Source organism: Arvicola amphibius, chromosome 2, assembly GCF_903992535.2.
Source record: "Arvicola amphibius chromosome 2, mArvAmp1.2, whole genome shotgun sequence".
Classification (NCBI taxonomy): Eukaryota; Metazoa; Chordata; class Mammalia; order Rodentia; family Cricetidae; genus Arvicola; species Arvicola amphibius.
The window spans coordinates 34,459,359-34,478,011 of record NC_052048.2 but is presented as its reverse complement, the minus strand read 5'-3'; the positions used below and the strand labels follow the sequence as shown (position 1 = coordinate 34,478,011).

Below are 18,653 nucleotides of genomic sequence, written 5' to 3'. Positions count from 1 at the left end.
TTTTGAGTTCGAGACCACCTGGGTCTACATAGTGAGTTCCAGGGCTACCTTTAAGTAAAAGAAACAAACCCGAAGGAACAAATCCCAGAAGCAGGAGAGCCCGGCCTCCCCCCCAGCCCCGCCCCTCCTTCTGGCCCCGCCCACCATTCCGCCCCCCCCCCTCGCGTCTGTGGCCCCGCCCCTAACTCGGGAGCGCTAGGCCGCCATTTCCGCGTTTCAGGCCGGAGGGAGTGCGTCTACAGCCCGCAGGCCTGCCCCGGAGCGCGTACACCCACACGCACGCGCCGCCCACATCCAGCTTGCTAATCCGGAGGCGACCAGTTCCGATAATGCCCCGGAAGGCAGCCAGTGAAGAGGAGGAGTTGGCGGCCGGGGAGCCTGGCCCTGGGGAGATGGAGGCCGGGCGGCCGCGGCCGGTGTTGCGCTCGGTGAACTCGCGCGAGCCCTCTCAGGTCATCTTCTGCAACCGCAGCCCGCGCGTCGTGCTGCCCTTGTGGCTCAACTTCGACGGCGAGCCTCAGCCCTACCCGACGCTGCCACCGGGCACCGGCCGCCGAATCCACAGCTACCGAGGTACGAACGCGCGCTAGGCCTCAGGTGCCGTCCCAGGCCCGGCGCGTTCCTTCCAGCCCCGAGCACTTTGTTCCTACCCACTGCATCTACCCCGAGAAATGCCCGGTCCCAACTGTCCTTTCGGCCGAGATGTCCCCAGTTCCCGGTCTGGTTCTGTATCCGAAGCCTTGACTTCGTGGTGACAGCCCGGAGGGGCACAGACAAATGCACGAACAGACACGAGCCAGCCGGTGTCATAATCGCTGCGATAGGAACCGGGCTCAGAGGGTTGTGAAAGCGTGGGCAGAGTGCAGGTGCGTCCAGGTAAGGAGCTCGCCTCCCAGAAGAGTCAGCCAAGGGAGGGAGTCGGCGCTTGTAGTCGGAGGGTCGCCTGTGGCATCCGCTGGCGTCTTGGCCCAACACTAGTGAGTATAGAATATTGGGTTGAATTCCTGATCCTGCTGCCTCCGCCGCTAAGTACCGGGATTTCAGGTTTGTACCTAGTCTGACAGTGTGCGCTTATTAACCGTACCACCAGGGCTGAAGCGATGGCTCAGAGGTTAAGAGCACTGGCTGCTCTTCCAGAGGTCCTGAGTTCAAGTCCCAGCAGCCCCATGGTGGCTTACAACTATTTATAATGAGATCCGGTTCCCTCTTAACCAGTGTGCAGGCAAAACACTGTATACATAATAACTAATAATAATTTTTAAAAAACTACCAATAGTGGAGATAAGCTCTTTCAAGGCCCTGACTAAATGGTTATGAAGAACAAGCGAAGCTGCTCGTGTGTAAAATCCCAAGACTCAGGCAGCTGAGTCAGCTGCCTCAGGCCTTTCTGCTTGCTTGCTAAATAGGAGAAGAAAAAATTACAAAGGTTATATTAGCCCTAGAGAAATAGGGCTGTGTGACATTGCCATATTTATATATTGAAAAACATACCCAGGTCTGGGTGTGGTAGTCCAGGACTCTGGAGGCCTGGACAGGAGGGTTTCAGTGAGTTTGAGGCCTATGCAGCAAGATTGCATCTGAAACAAACCAAAGGACAACCATGTGATGTGGAATTTCTAGACCAGCTTGGCCTTTCACTCAGAGAGATCCTACTTCCTCTGCCACCTGAGTACCAGGAGTAAAGTAAGAACCTTTGTCACTAAGCCCCGCTCATACTGCTCTTGCGGAGCTTGGCTTCCAACCCCTGTGTCAGGCAACCTCCAGAGTCCTAGGATTGCACATGTGAACAGAATCATTTACTTTTCGTAGCCATCAGGGAGGCTCTGGAGAGAGCTTTTCTCCTGATGGTGGTATATCTGATGAGCTTGTGCAGTTAGGCACCGTGCTACAAACTTGAAGTAGCTTAGAGAACAGGGTGGAGGCAGGATGATCAGGAGTTGATGCCAATCTGCGCTACATGATATCCTGACTTAACAAAACAATAAGAAGAAATAAACTGCGGCAAGAGAGATAGCTCAGCCGTTAAGAGAACTGACTGTTCTTTTAGAGGACCTGAGTTCAGTTCCCAGCACCCACATGGCAGCTTACAACTGTCTGTAACTCCAAGATCTGACAGCCTCACACAGACATACATTCACACTAATGCACATAAAATAAAAATAAATTAAAAAATAATGAAGTAAACTAATGCTTCTCAATTTTATTTTTTGACATATAGAGGAGAAAAGAAAATTCTCTCTCTCTCTCTCTCTCTCTCTCTCTCTCTTCCTTCCTTCTTCCAAGATGGTTTCTCTGTAGCTTTGGATCCTGTTCTAGCTCTGTAGACCAGGCTGACCTTGAATTTACAGAGATCCATCTGTCTCTGCCTCCCAAGGGCTGATATTAAAGGCATGTGCCACCACCCAGCCAAAAAGAAATTTCTTACATGTTTGGAGACATATAGCACAATATTTTTTTAGTGCTAGTGATGGAACCCAGGGCTTGGACATGATAGGCAAGCATTCTGTCAAGTTCTGTCTGGGTGTTCCCTTGAGGGTGTGTCTGTACCATGTGTATGATATGCCTATAGAGGCCAGGCGAGGGACTCTGGTCCCCAGAAACTCCAGTTACAAAGGATGGATACTGTGGATTCTGGAAACCAAATCTGGGTCCTCTACAAGAACAAGTGCTCTTAACCACTGAGCCTTCATCTCTCCAACCCCCTACTTGTCTATTTGTTTGTTTGAACAGGGCCTCAGCATGTAGCAGTTTGTCTTTTATCCCAAACTTCTAATGTTTGATGAGGAAGAACACAACAGGAATCAAAATTTCTTTAGTCTCCTATTTTACATAGAAACTCGGGTTAATTTTGTATTCTCCAAGATTTCTCTGTGCCAGTTTTTAAAATCTTTGTAGTTTGGTTTGGTGACTGTTAGGAATTGAACCTAGGACCTCACTCATGCTGTGCAAGTACTGTACTATTGTGCAGTCCTGTGCCTAATTTTATATAAAAATAATTAAGAGTCATAATGCATGTCTGTAATGCCAATGTTAATGATACTAGGCAGTAGGATTACCATGAGTTTGGAACTAGTCTCAGCTACACAGTGAGACCCTGTCTCAAAAAAAAGCTTTTATAGGTTTGAACTGTGTTTCTAGTTAGTACTAAGGCACTTCCTGTTAGGTAGGAGGCCTGGAGTTCAATCTCCAGCAAAACAAAATGTCCACTAAGTCTTCAAGGATGTTTGTATCCCATGAAAGATCATTCTGATTTAGTCTTCCTCTGAAACATTCTACTTGGGTTTTTTTTTCTTTTAAAGATTTATTTATTGATTATGTATACAGCTGTACCTGCACACCAGAAGAGGGCGTCAGATCTCATTACAGACGGTTGTGAGCCACCATGTGGTTGCTGGGAATTGAACTCAGGACCTCTGGAAGAGCAGCCAGTGCTCTTAACCTCTGAGCCATCTTTCCAGCCCCACTCCTGCTCCAAACAGTCTTATCTCTGAGGTTTGCCTCTTGTATCCTCTTTCTAAAAATGAAGGTATAATTTACGCTGGGCTTTGAGAGTTTCTGGCAGTAGCAGCAACACCTAGGTAAATTTAGAGATGAGAACTTTTCTGTCACCACACGAGGGTCCTTCCTGCCTCTTGTCACTCAGCCCCTTCCCTCTCAGAGTCAAGCGCTTGTCCCCTTTTCACACTATACATTAGTTTGCCTGTTCTTAGTCATGAGTCCTATGGCCTTTTTTTTGTTGTTGCTGTTTTTTTTCGAGACAAGGTTTCCCTGTATAGCCTTGGCTGTCCTGGAATTCCCTCTATAGACCAGGCTGGGCTCAAACTCACAGAGATCTGCCTGCCTCTGCCTGCTCCTGAGTGCTAGAATTAAAGGTGTGTGCCACCCCCACCTGGCCCCTTCTATGTTCTCCTAATGTCAACATTCTGCTTTTACACCTCCCGGGCTGGAGACCCAGTGGCCTTTCACATCTTGCAGTGTGTGGTGAGATTGCCAGTGCTTCCTTGCCCTGCATGTACCTTCCCTCCATGTTTGCAGAGCCCAGGCCCTTCCTTTCTGCTTTCTGTCTTTTGCTTCCAGCATGTTTGCTCCCTTCAGCCCTGCTTTCTCATGCATAAGGGACGGTCCTGAGGAGCTCTGTTTTCAAGCTCCTCTTTCGAAAAGCTTTGTTGTAACCTTAAGCAGAGTGAAAGGCAAATGTTTTGTGTGGTTTGGGGCAATTAATAAACAGGTGTCTTACTCAGACCAGTGTGACTTCTTAACACCCTCTGCTTGTGTTGACAGGTCATCTTTGGCTCTTCAGGGATGCGGGGACGCATGATGGACTTCTGGTTAACCAAACAGAACTGTTTGTGCCATCTCTCAATGTGGATGGACAGCCTATTTTTGCCAACATCACACTGCCAGGTTGATAATCTTACGTCTTTTTTATAGCTTTCTACCCAGGTTGTCCTGGAACTATATAGCTCATACTGACTTAGAATTTAGAGAAATGTTCCTGCTTCAGCTTCTCAAGTGCTGGTATTATAGGCCTGAGTCACCACATGGGCTCAGTCTTTGAAAAAGATACGAGTGAGCATTGTAACAAGTAGATGATAGGTCACTGTAGGGTGCTGGAGATAGGCAGGGGGTCTAGTCTTTTTATGGGGACAGGGTTTCTCTGTGTAACAGTCCTGGCTGTCCTGGAACTCGCTTTGTAGACCAGGCTGGCCTCAAACTCAAGAGATTTGCCTGCCTTTGCCTCCCGACTGCTGGAATTAAAGGTGCATACTACCCCACCTGGCTGGGATCTAGCCTTTTTATGTTATCTTCTACCATAGATGAAATGGAAGTATTTCATTTCTCTGTCCTGTGTTGAGCAAAGATGTTGTGTCTCAGAAGCACTTTGGGCTCCTAAGAAGTTGGCTACACCAGGGTATCTCTTTGTAGGACTATGATACCCTTGGTTCCTTGGTCTTATAACAGACTTGTGCTCTGGAATCCCAGAACAAAGGGAGAGTAAGATAGAACCCTGTGATCCCAGGTACACAGGAGGTTAGGGCAAGAGGATCACAAGTTCAAGGCCAACCTACAGAACAAATTTAAGGCTAGTCTGAGCCACTTTCTGAGACCCTGTCTCTAAGTGGGAAGTAAAAAGAATGCTGGGACTGGGTCTGATAGTCATGCCCTTAATCCCAGCACTTGGGAGGCAGAGGCAGGTGAATCTCGGTTCCAGCAGCCTGGTCTACATAAGGTTCCAGGACAGCCAGAGCTACACGGTAAGAGCCATATTTGGGGCAGAAACCAAAACAAAAAAAAAAAAAAAAGAGTATAATCAGAAAAGAGACTTGAGCTGGGTGGTGGTTCGCACATGTCTTTAATCCCAGCTCTCAGGAGGCAGAGGCAGGTGGATCTCTGTGAGTTTGAGGCCAGCCTGGTCTACAAGAGCTAGTTCCAGGACAGGCTCCAAAGCTACAGCAAAACCCTGTCTTGAAAAGCCAGAAAGAAAGAAAGAAAGAAAGAGACTTGAGGAGTGTTAAATTTTGCTTTATATGGAAGTGAGTTCCCTGGTGACTTTTATTACTTTTACTATTACTATTGTGACCTTTTTTGAGAGGGGGGGGGAATCTCATGTTTCCCAGGCTGACCTCAAACTCATTATGTAGCTGAGGTTGACCTTGAACCCCTAATCTTCCTGCTGGAATTACAAGCATATACAACCATGCCTGGTTTTATGTGGCACTGGGGATCAGTTTGTTTACTCTTCGGCTGAGCTAGATCTCTTGGTCCATTGTGAATGTGCTTGCTTGTGCAGGTGTATCATACATTATGGGTGTAGAGGGCAGAAGCTAACCTCAGATGTTATTCCTCTAATTGTCTACCTTAAATTTTGAGGCAGGGACTTTCTTTGGCCTGGGACTCACTGATAAGACTAGAGCTGCTGGCCAGTGGGCCCCTGGGTGACTTCTTTCTGTTGCCCCAGCACTGGGATTATAAGCATGTGCCACCATTTCTGGCTTTTAACACGGGTTTTAGGAATCCGACTCAGGCCCTTGAGTTTGCACAGTGAGCACTTTACTGTGTCCCTAGCCTCCCCTCCCCCTTTCCTTCCACTTGAGGCAGTGTCTCACTGTAGCCACAGCTGTCCTGACACTTGCTTACAGAGATTTGCCTGTGTCTGCCTCCTGAGTGCTTGGGTTACAGGTGTATACTTGGTCTATTTCAACTTATTGAAAAAGGTTTTGTTCTGTAGCCCTGGCAGAACAGGAACTCTATATGTCAACCAAGCTTCCGTCATATTTTCTGTTTCCTGAGTACTAGGGTTATAGGCGTGTACCATCATGCCTGATTTATTATATTTTAATTTTTGTTTATTTAATTTATTTGAGACAAGGTCTTACTTACTGCCCTGGCTCCCCTGGAACTTACTTGAATTTAGAGAGGCCCCAAGCCTCCTGAGTGCTGTGGTTCCATGTATGAGTCACTCTGCCCAGCTCCCAGTGAGTTCAAACAGCAGGGGTTACCTTACATCCAGGTACACACTGTTTTGGTTATCTGTTGCCATGTGACACTCACTCCCAAACTAACAAGACCCATTATTTTTGTTAAATTTTCCAGTCTGACTGAGCTTGGCCAGGTTGTTATTTTGCTTCCTGTTAGGACCTGATGCAGCTGTCTTGTGTTGGTAGTTGCCTAAAGCTGGGTCTCTTAAATGACTTCTTAAGGCCTTGTCCCTCTTGGTGCAGTTTCTCCAGCAGGGTAGCCCAGACATTGCTGGACCTGGTTAAAGTTTAGGCCCTGAGTTACCAGGGTCACTTCACATTTGGTTAGTTGAAAAAAAAAGTTGGGCCACTCTGATGAGCCAGTGAGTGTGGTGAGACCTGCTGACGTGACACTATCACGTGTGCTCTGCTTTTTGTTTTACCCTACAGTGAGGTTCACAAGGTCAGTGTAGTTGGTGGTGGTGGTGGTGGTGGTGGTGGTGGTGGTGGTGGTGGTGTCTGGCTCACGTGTCTTCAGTCTGCCTCTGAGGACTTGGTTTCCTGTCCTTGCAGTGTATACCCTGAAAGAGCGGTGCCTTCAGGTTGTGCGAAGCCTGGTCAAGCCCGAGAACTACAGGAGACTGGACATCGTCAGGTCGCTCTATGAAGATTTGGAAGACCACCCAAATGTGCAGAAAGATATAGAGCGGCTGACACAAGAGCACTTTGAAAATCAGACCCTGGGAGAAAAGCCTGAGGGAGTCCATTGAGATTAGTGGTCCTGAATTCCAGCTTTGATGGTTCTGAGTCACAGCCCACACATAGGACAGGTCACTTGCTTTCCATTGTAAAATGTTTCATTCTCGGAGTAAAATACACTCCGTTACATAAAAAGAAAGTTAACTAACGTCACTGGGCTTTGTGGTGTTTAAGGATAAACATCACAAAATGCCACTGAATCAGCCCTTTCTAGAAGCACTCATCAGAAGGGTTCTCATTTTGCTTCCTGGTAAGTTGGGAAGTTCTGTGTAAGGATGTTTGCGGTTGCAGTGTGTCCTTGATTTGGAAAATGCAGTGGCATTTGAACAGAGGGCACCCGCCTTCTGCTTTGGGAAGGCTGAGAAGGCCCCAGGGCAGGGATGGAGTTCTTGGAGGCCCAGTCCCTGATGTGTCAGGAGCCTTCAGTCTGGAATGTTGGATGAACAACCCATTGTGTGCTTGGTGGAAGAGTCTGGAGGGTCGGTCTGTCTGAGGAAAGCCTTAAGTGTACAAGGAGAGGAACAACTTAGTGTCCTGTGTTTAGACAGAACTTTTTCTAATATTCCATGTCACAGCACTTTTTTGTTGTTATTTTTTTTACTTTCTTGAAACAGTGTTTCGTGTAATCCAGGGCAGTCTCAGTCACTCAGTAGGGAGTGCTAGCCCTGAACTTGTGTTCCTCCTGTGTCCCTTGCCGCAGTGTTGGGAGCACATGTGTACACTGTGGCCTGCTCTGCCCTTTTCTCATTTGGAAACGGGGTCTCACACTGCAGTCCAGCCTCCTGATCCACTCTGGCAGCACTCTTGTTTGTGAGCCAGGTAGGCGTCCCATGGTCACTGTCACGGGTGTTTTGTGACTTGACATCAACACAGTAGAAAAGAGCAGTCCTTGTGTTTAATTCTGGTTGTGAAGATCCTCTTTCTGTGAGGAAGCTGCTGCCAGGAATGGGAATTGACATTGCTGTCTGTCAACCTCTGGCATTCCAGCTCGGCTCTGCATTTTCTACTGGCAGGACCTGGGCACTCTTGGATTTGGGGGTGGGTGGTGGGCGGGGAGGAGAGAAGAGGGAGGCTATTTTTGAAGCTGCATTGAGCCACACCCTCCCAATAATGGGTCACAAAGTACAGTTTTATGGATGGTTACATCCTTTCTTATGTATTAAAATATTCATATTCATTAAGTCTGTGAGACATTTTTGAAAGACGTAATTTTTGTTTTTAATTTCTCTAGTAGAGAAAAATTAGAGAAGGCTGGGTATGGCTGCACACACCAGAAAAGACAGCTGAAAGGAAAAAGGCCCTGTGCACTCTCAGCTTCCTGTAACCACTTAACGGGGCTCTCTTTGAAGGGCATGGTTTGATTGCTTCAAGCAGTTTGTCATAGCTGAAATCATAGGGGATGTACAGTTTTATATCCTGAGTTTTCATTTAGCTTCATTTTTCCCTTTCTTGTTTTGTTTTTTGTTTGTTTTGCTTTTTTGAGACGGATTTCTCTTTGTAGTCCTAGCTGTCCTGGAACTCAATTTGTAGACCACGCTGCCCTCGAATTCAGAGACCACCTGCCTCTACCACCCAGTGCTGGGATTACAGGCGTGCACTAGCATGCCTGGCCTTCATTTAACTCCTAAGTTAACTTCCCCATGTTACTCTGAGCACTCTGTGAACCCCACTGTGCTGTGCTCCTCCTTTGTGGGTGACTGGAAGTATTGGTTGGCATCCTGGTCTCCTTGAGTACAGTCTGGTGCCCTTAAGATCAGCAAAGTGAGCGTTTGCCACCACCCTGTCACTCCTTAGTCCACAGCATTCCATGAGTGCCAAGTGTAGAGGGTGCCCATTCGGAAAGTCTGCAGGTATCGAAGCGTGACAACATTAGTTTTACGTTTTTAAACCTATCTTTGTCTCAAAAAGATCTTCTGTTTGTCTTATTAAACTGGAAATTTGAATACTGTTCTCTGTGCAGTCCAAAGCATGAGTCACGTGTGCTCTTCCTTTGGCGTCCTGTAAATGTTTTCTACCTTGAGTTTTCTGAAAAAGCTGACATTTAGTACAATAAACAGTGCTCAGTGAAGGAAGCGGGTGTGTTGTGTCATTTTTAATAGTGCCCTTCCTTGTGGGGCTGAGATGTCTGCTGCATTGGGGGGGGGGGCAAGAAGCAAGGCCTCTCTTTCGTTTGGTCTCCTTTTCCAGCCTTAGGTTCCTTTTTAATTTAGCATTGTTTCTTCTAGCCTCCCAGTATCTCTGTAAAGACATTTAAAGTCTGAGGAAGATGCTGGTGAGATGCTCAGGTAGGTGTGCTGGCCGACTCCGTGATCCTAGAACTCTGCAAATGGAGGCATTTGGATCAGGAGGCAGAGAGAGTTCCAGGCTGAGCTGAGCTTTTAGAACCTCAAAGGAACAGCTGGGCTGGAGAGAGCGCTCAGCAGTTATGAGCACTTGCTGTTCTTTCAGGGGACAGCACCTAAGTCGGGGGGCTCACAGCTTTAGTTTAAACAGCCAGCTTTAGTTCCGGGGATCTAATGTTTCTGGCCCCAAGGTCACCTGCAGGCTTGTGCACATACCCACATGCAGACACACACAACTAATCTTTAAAAATAATTCGTATTGAGAACAGAATTTTAACCTACGAAACAAGAAGTGAGTGAGTGATTTCACATTTTCACAGGTAGTCAACGCTGATAACTGAGCAGAGGGCACTGGACTTGTGAGTAGTGCACTAGAAAGACATGAAATACGAGTGTGTCTCAGTGGGTGAGCACTTGTCTATCATGTCTGACACACACACACCTTAGCACCTCAGTCCAGTTTTATGCTGGTCACTGCCCTGCCTGAAACTCCAGTATAGCCCCTGAGCTCCTGGCTTCAGCCACTTGCCTGCTTCAGCTGTCACTATACACAATCTTGATAGTTCAATGGCCGAGATGCTGGCTAGTTTTATTTATTGTTTTTATTTTTGAGACAGGGTTTCTCTGTGTAACAGTTCTGTCTGTCTTGTGACTTGCCTTGTAGACCAGGCTAGCCTTGATCTATTTAAAGATCCACCTGCCTCTGCCTCTCAAGTGCTGAGATTAAAAGTGTGCTATGACTGCCAGGCTGCAGCTAGTTTTTAACTTACACAAACATGGGAAGAAAGAACCTTCATCGAGAAAATGCCTCCGTAGGATTGGTCTTCAGGGCTTTTTTTTTTTTAATTGATTGATGTAAGGGGGCTAGACCCACTGTAGACAGTGTCAGCCCAGGGCTGCTGGTCCAGGGTACTGTGACAATGCAGGCTGAGCACACTGGTAAGCAGCACTCCTCCACAGCTTCTAGGTTCCTGACTGGACTTCCCTCAGAGGAGGATTGTGTTGTGGAACTGTAAGCTGAAATAAACCCTTCCTTTCCTAGGTTGCATTTGGTCATGGTGTTTATTATCAATAGAATTCTAAAACAGCAGAACAGAAAAAATTAGATGAGGTTTAAGATGGTCATCAAAAAAGGTGAGCAATAGCACTGAATTATAAGAAAAAGCCTAAAACTAGTTTCTAAATTAGAAACCAATCCTTAGTAGGATATAGATGCCTGACCTTAAGTGGAAGGCAGGAAACTTGCAAGTAGGGAAAATTAAGATGGGCCTGGAAACTGACCTCATAGATACTACTAATCAGATCCCAGCACTCAGGAGGTAGAGGCAGGCAGATCTCTGGTCTACAGAGCAAGTTCCAGGACAACCAAGGCTACACAGAGAAACCCTGTCTCTCAAAAAACAAACAAGAGCTTAGATTCCTAAGGCCCAGGGAAGCCACGGTGGGGGGGGGGAGGGGACGGGGACAACTTTATGGTGTGGGAGAATTTTTTTTCTTTTTTTTTTTTTTTTTGATTTTCGAGACAGGGTTTCTCTGTGGCTTTGGAGCCTGTCCTGGAACTAGCTCTTGTAGACCAGGCTGGCCTCGAACTCAGAGATCCGCCTGCCTCTGCCTCCCGAGTGCTGGGATTAAAGGCGTGTGCCACCACCACCTGGCTGGTGTGGGAGAATTTTATCTGGGCAAGGAATACCCCTCAGCAACTCACCTGCAGGGAAGGGAAGTGGCATTCTTTAGTTGTAGCAGGGTCCTGGCTTTTAATATACTTCTGTTTTAAATTGTGTGTGTGTGTGTGTGTGTGTGTGCACATGAGTGCAGTGCCTGTGGATGCCAGCAGAGGGCATTAGACCCTCTGGAACTGGAGTTACAGCCACTTGTGATCTGCCTGCAGTCCTCTGTAAGAGTAGCTTATACTCTTAACTGAGCCTGTCCCCAGGCCCAAGAGTGTGCTCTGTAATTTCTAAACCCCAACTTCAGAACACTGAGAACTTAATGAAGTTACCCAGGGCTTAGAAGAGGTGAGGGTTGCAGCAGATCTGGATCACACAGCAGCAGCCCCAGCAAGCACATCTTTAATCCCAGCACTTGGGAGGTAGAGGCAGGCAAATCTCTGAAGTCAAGGCCAGCCTGGTCTACAGAACAAGATCCGGGATGATCAGGGCTATACAGAGAAACACTGTATCGAAAAGCCAAAAATAAAGTTTTTGTTACATTTACTTATTTGTGTCTGTGTGTGCATGTGAGAGAACATGTAGAGTCATACATGTGTGCGTGTGAGAGAACATGAGTCATACAACTTTCGGGAGTTAGCACTCTCCTGCCATGTGGGTCCCAAGGACTGAAGAGAAGTCAAACAATATTTTCATCTGTGTGTGTGTGTGTATGTTCCTGGGGTTTGAGCCCAAGGTCTTGGTCATGCTAGTTAAGTACTGACTTGGCAGATGAGCTACAGTTCTAGCCTTACTTCATTTTGAGACAGAATCTTGCTGAATTTCCCCGATGGTTTCAGACTTTTCCATTCTCCTACCTCCGCCTCCCAAGTACCTAGGACTTCAGGTGAGTTCCATCACGCCAGGCCTGGGGTGCATATTTTCAATCTCAATTCTTATTTTTCAGCTTTAAACAGACATTGTCCAGGTTTTTTTGTTTATTTTCAATTTTAGGTTAACATTCAAATATCAGTTTTGTTTGTTTGAATTTATATTTTTATTTTACATGAATTGGTGTTTTGCCTGCATGTACGTCTGTGTAAGGATGTTGGGTCCTCTGGAGCTGAGGTTACAGACAGTTGTGAGCTGCCTTGTGGGTGCTGGGAATTGACCTCTGAGCCTTCTCTCTATCTTCTTGTTTTATTTTTCTAAACTCTGGTGAACTATTAACCCTATGATCAAAAGCTACATGTATACTGGCCCATACATTTTTCCCTGAATTGGGGAGTTGAACAAGTTTTGTGCCTGAGCAAGCTGTCGACCCACGGCATCATGCCTCAAAGACTGGAGAGCACACAGTGAGATGGTCTCCCTGGAGGGCAGAGGGTAGGGTCCATCACAATGTGAGATGGGCTCTTTATTCCACAAAATCTAGTTAATTTAGGAAGATAAATTGAGCAATAAAATACTTGCCTAGTATGCCCAGGGTCTGGCTTTGATCCCCAGCAGGGCAGAGAAATAAGGTTCAAAACAATGAACTAAAGATTGCCATGGTGGCACATGCCTTTCATCCCGTCACTGGGAAGGCAGAGCCAGGTGGGTCTCTGAATTCTGGGACATCCTGATCTACAGAGTGAGTACAGGGCAAGGGCTTCACAGAGAAATAAATAAATAAAAGTAAATTTTGAAATGAACTTTAAGGTTTTTTTTTTTTTTTTTTTTTTTTTTTTTTTTTTTTTTTTTTTTTTTTGGTTTTTCGAGACAGGGTTTCCCTGTAGTTTCTAGAGCCTGTCCTGGAACTAGCTCTTGTAGACCAGGCTGGCCTCGAACTCAGAGATACGCCTGCCTCTGCCTCCCAAGTGCTGGGATTAAAGGTGTGCGCCACCACCGCCCGGCTTAAGTTTTTATATTTTATTTTGTGTGTACAAGTGGTTTTTGTTTGTTTGTTTTTGTGAGACAGGGTTTCTCTGTGTAACAGTTCTGGATGTCCTGGAATCCACCTTGTGGACCAAGTTGACCTCAGACACACTGAGATCCACCCGCCTCCTGAGTGCTGGGATTAAAGGTGTGCATCACCACTGCCCAGCTATGCACAAATGTTTTGACTGCATACACGTGTGAGCACCATGTGCATGCTTACAGAGGAGGGCATCAGATCCCTTGGAAATGGAGCTAGGCATGCGTGTGAGCTGCCATGTGGGTGCTAAGAACTGCTGCTGCAGTCGGGCCACTTCCTCAGCCCCACCTCCCCGTTATGAACTGTTTCTATTGACATGAAAACTATTCGTTATTGCTTTTTATCATTTTTGGGCTATTTTGTTTGTTTTTATTTTTGGTCCTTTTGAGACAGGTTTCTCTGTATAACCTCCCTGGCTCTGGAAGTTGCTTTGTAAACCAGGTTGGCCTCGGACTTGTGAATACTGGAATTAAAGGCGTGCACCACCTCTGCCCAGCTTTCTTTTCAATTACAGAAATATATTTTTGAGACATGGTCTCACTTTGGAGACCAGATTGGCCTGCCCTTGAACTCAGTGTGTGTCACCAGACTGGCTTTGAACTAGCCTCAGCCACCCAAGAATGGGACCAGTGTGTGACACCATGTCCTGTGCACTTTTAAATTGTTTAGCAGGTTGAGTACTTCATCCCTTCTCCCAACACTGAAGCCAAAATCTCTGGATTTTCTTCGCTTAAACCTTACTAACACCAGCTAAATTGAATGCATTCCAGGTGGCCATGGAGATAAAGTTGGCCAGCCTTAGGGACTGCCTTGTAACTTGGGACTCCGCTTAACGGCCTAGGGATGGGATAGGATGTATTTCAGAATGAAACCACTGAGGGGCGCCAGCTCGCCCGCTCTCGGCTATGGGCGGGATGGCGCGTACTGCCGCACTTGGTCACTTGGGAGCGCTCGCTCGCCTGCCCAGAGCGCCCGCGGACAGCGCCGCCCCTCACTAGGGAAGCCGTGACCCATCGCTGCCGGCTCAGTCGCCGCCGGCTGGGTCTCCTCGCAGTCACGCCATGACTTGTTACATCTACCAGCTGCCGTCCCGGGTGCTGGACGACCTGTGCCGCAATATCGACACGCTGAGCGAATGGGACTGGATGCAGTTCGGTGAGTGAGAAACCGCCTGCTTTCAACCCGCGATCAGATCCGCGCCCGAGGCCGGGGAATACCTGTTTAGAACGCTGCTGCCTTGTTTTAGTTTCCAGACCGACCTAAAACTGCCTATGAACTTGCCCAAAGCGTAGGCTGGCTAAGTGAAAGGGTGTATGGGATTCGAATCCAGGCTTCTGGGTGACTCCCACCGTAGCTGCGTGGCGTGTTTTTTGCCTGTTTGTTTATTGATCGTGGAGCTGTAGTCTCTAGGAATAGGTTACCCGCGTATATGCGTTGCTGCTCAGGCTGCGTTCAGTCTCATCAATTTGCAGCTTGTATCTGGGGCCACTCTCTTAACTTCCCTGAAACTTGTCTTAATCTGTAAATTGCAGGTGACAATTAGAGCTTCGTTGTGCAGTTGTGGGAATAAAACTAGTGTCAGGAAGGTTCCTTCCTACCTTAACGTTGCCATTCTATGGCTTATTTTCCATTCTTTATTAACTGTTTTGAGACGGTCACACTGTGTAGGTTTGGCTGCCCTAGAACTTGCTGTGTAGACTAGGCTGGTCTGGAACTCACAGAGATCCACCTGCCTCTGCCTTCCCAATGCTGAGATTAAAGGTGTGCGCTCCCGTGTCTGTCTTTTTGTCTGTCTGTGTGTCTATCTATCTAATGAGGGAACTGATCCTAGGGACTTGTCCCTGTTAGGCAAGCAAGATACCAATGAACCATATCCAAGGCAATTGTTTTTGTCTTTTTTGAGACAGGATGGTTTCCTTATGTAGCCCAGGGTGTCTCAGAGCTTGTCACCCTCCCTCTTTTCTCAGCCTCCTGAGTGTAGGATTACAGATTTTAACATTTGTGCCTTGGTGGTTTTTTTTTTTCTCTTCTGTCTTTCTTATTTTGGATAGGGACTCATGTAGCCCACAATGGCCTGGGGCTTGCTATGAGCCCAGGCTGCCTTTGAACTTCTGATCCTCCCACTTCCATTTTGGAATGCTGGGATTACAGGTTTGGTTTATGTGACACTGGACCAACTAAGCAACAGCCCCGTCCCCATTCTTATATGTCGGTCAAAAGGAAATAGTCAACAGTTGGCATTCTTAGTTTTACGGTTTAAGTCAGTGTAACTTGCCACTTAATTTCTTAAATGAAGTGTATGTGTGTGTGTGTCTCTCTGTGTGTGTGTATTCCATTGATATTATTTGCTTTTTAAATTTTTTTATTTATTTTTATTTTAGATATGGTCTCATGTAAACCAGGCTAGCCTAAACTCATTACATAGCTAAGAATGACCTTGAACGTCTGGTCTTCCCACTGACTCCTCTCAAGTGCTGGGATATGCACGCCTGACTTCAGTAATATACATGTTTTACATTACCGGAGTCTGGCAAGCTTGTTCAGTGAGTAAAGGCTCTCAATATCGAGCCTCTGGACCGGAGTTCAATCCCCGGAACCCATGCAAAGGTGGAAGGAGAGAACCAACTCCACAAGGTTGTCCTGTGACCTCCACATATGAGTCATGGCTTGTGTACCCACACAAATCATGCATCAATACACAATAAATTATTTTATACTTTCGAAGGGTGGTTTTCGTGCCCATTGGTGACACCCAGGAGTGATAGTTAGCATGCTTCCTTCAATACTTATTGTTGAATCAAAATTTTGTGAACCCTAAAATTTTTTAAAAATTGTTTTACATTTTGTCAGGTGTGGTATGGTACACACCTCTAATGCCACAGTAGAGATGCAGAGGCAAGAGGATCAGGAGTTCAAGGTGCAGGGAATTAGAAAGTAGCTGGGCGAAGTGAGACCTTATCTCAAAACAAAAGACAAGCAACAACAGAACAAAACTCTCACTCCCCAGCTTTTTACATTATAAAGGACTGCACTAATTAAAAATTGTTTATAATATATAGGTGTGCTTGACACAATAAAGTGAATCTGTGTGTTGTCCCTCGAGTTTGAACATGTAATATGTACATTAGGGTTAAGGTGTACCTCAGTTTAGAACTCTCAACTAGAATGTGGGAGGCCTTAGGATCTGCCCCTAGCCTGGCAAATGAAAAAGAAAATAAGAAAAAAATCGTAAGTATTTTAAGGTAAAGGTCCTTAACTTTGGGATTTTTTTTCCCCCATAAGAAACAGTTTCCAGTGTCTAGAGACATGTCTAGTTGTCACACCATGCAGTGGGTGAACGTCAAGGCTACTGTAAAACACCAGCAGAACACCAGCAGGGGTAGACTCTCAGCCCAAAGCACAGCTACCCCCAAGAGTCAGCAATTATGGGTTTCAGGGACCCTTTCACCCAGGAAGAAACGAAGTTGATATGCAAAGAAAAGAGAGTGAGGAAAGGGGGAAAGGGGGAGGGAGGGAGGGAAGAAAGGGAGAGAGAGAGAGAGAGAGAGAGAGAGAGAGAGAGAGAGAGAGAGAGAGAATACTGTAGGAATTGAGAGCAGAAAGATGAGTCCAGAGGCTGGAGAGATGGCTCAGTGGTTAAGAGCACTGCCTGCTCTTCTAAAGGTCCTGAGTTCAATTCCCAGCAACCACATGGTGGCTCACAATCATCTGTAATGAGATCTGGTGTCCTCTTCTGGCCTGCAGGCATGCATATAGGCAGAATACTGTATACACGGTTTTAAAAAAGAGAGAGATGAGCCCAGTTCTCCTCAGGGACGAGCATTCTTAGCCTCAGAGAGCCCTTTGTAAGACCCGGTGCTGCTCATGTTTGCTAGCTTCTTGACCTTGCAGCCCTGCAGTGCTCAGGATTGTGCCTTCTGCTCTTTTCTCAAGGGCATTTAAGTGTAGATATGCATTTAAGCATCCTGCCATTTCTGTCCACCGGTTATACATGATAGACAGCCTAGCCTACCTTTTTAAAGAATTATTTTTATTTCATGTGCATTGTGTGTGAACTGAACCTGGATCCTCTGAAAGAGGAACCAGTGCTCTTAACTGCTGGGCCATCTCCCTAGTGCCCCCCCGCCCCAAGCCTGCCTTTTTTTTTTTTTTATTAAAATACATCATAGGACCTTCACTTGGTTGGGCACCGCCTCCCAATGGTCTCTTGTGTAGCTGACACTGGCCTCAAACTGGTGATCCTCCCGCCCCAGCTTCTTTGAAGCTGGGATTTTACCACACCTGGCAAGGTAGTCTTTGGATTTTCTCTTGAGTGTGCATTTTCATGCTGTACCACTGCCGGAGAACTAGGAGGCTGGTGTTGGTAACACCTGGGATGAAGGACTCTTCTCGTGTGACCTCAGCCTTAGTCTCAGGGTCCTGTGAGGATGTCTGTTGCCACCTGATTGTCCAGGGGACTCTGTCCCAACACTTGGATGCCCTATGCTGACTTGGAATATTTCCTGGACAGTGACCAACTCTGTGTGTGTGTGTGTGTGTGTGTGTGTGTGTGTGTGTTGGGGGGAGAGGGATGGCCTTTAATTTTTTTTTCATTTCAGCCCAGTCTTGAACTGCTCAGAGCAGGATACCTTCTGTTCTTAGAACATTAGTGTAAGAGGCACACTTATTTATTTTATTTTTTTTTTTTGTTTTTGTTTTTCGAGACAGGGTTTCTCTGCAGCTTTAGAGCCTATCCTGGAGCTAACTCTTGTAGACCAGGCTGGTCTCGAACTCACAGAGATCCGCCTGCCTCTGCCTCCCGAGTGCTGGGATTAAAGGCGTGCGCCACCACCGCCTGGCTAAGAGGCACACTTATGACTTTTTGAAAAAAGCTTTATCAAGATATAATTTATGGGCTGGCTGGGGTGGCACACAATTTTAATCCCAACACTTGGGAAGCAGAGGCAGGTAGATCTCAGTGAGTTCAAGGCCAGCCTGGTCAACAGATTGAGTTCCAGGCTACACAGAGAAACCCTGTCTCAAAAACAACAAAAAGGGGCTGGAGAGATGGCTCAGAGGTTAAGAGCATTACCTGCTCTTCCAAAGGTCCTGAGTTCAATTCCCAGCAACCACATGGTGGCTCACAACCATCTGTAATGAGGTCTGGTGCCCTCTTCTGGCCTGCAGGCATACACACAGACAGAATACTGTATACATAATAAATAAATTTAAAAAGAAAAAAAAAACAACAAAAAATAAAATAAAAAATATAATCCATGATGCTGGTGTAGCTCGGTAGTAAAGTGTGTGCTTTCCTTGCCTACTACTGGAATAGTAAAGTGTGTGCTTACCATTCAACTACTGGAATGAAATAACAGAGGAGGAGGGGAAGGAAGAGGAAAAGGAGGAGGAAGGAGAAGGGGGGTATTGTGGTGGCACAGACCTGTGTGCTGAGTGTTTAAGAAGTCATTGTAGGAGGATTAGGAGTTCAAGGTCAGTCTCCACCATGCAG

At 46.6% G+C, this 18,653-nt stretch overlaps 2 protein-coding genes across 2 annotated transcripts in view; both read left to right on the top strand.

Annotated features, from left to right (window-relative positions):
* Positions 1 to 202: 202 nt before the first annotated feature.
* Vhl (von Hippel-Lindau tumor suppressor) lies at positions 203 to 9,289 on the top strand. Its single transcript, XM_038320069.1, has 3 exons — positions 203 to 573; positions 4,282 to 4,404; positions 7,032 to 9,289. The coding sequence occupies exons 1-3, from the start codon at positions 330 to 332 to the stop codon at positions 7,226 to 7,228; spliced, it is 564 nt and encodes a 187-aa protein (XP_038175997.1). The 5' UTR covers positions 203 to 329; the 3' UTR covers positions 7,229 to 9,289.
* Positions 9,290 to 14,150: 4,861 nt separating this feature from the next.
* Positions 14,151 to 18,653, top strand: part of Irak2 (interleukin 1 receptor associated kinase 2) — a 53,438-nt gene continuing 48,935 nt past the window's right edge. Inside the window, exon 1 of the mRNA XM_038319073.2 lies at positions 14,151 to 14,317. Coding sequence (XP_038175001.1) covers positions 14,224 to 14,317 — 94 coding nt within the window. The 5' untranslated portion in view covers positions 14,151 to 14,223. The remainder of the gene's footprint in view (positions 14,318 to 18,653) is intronic.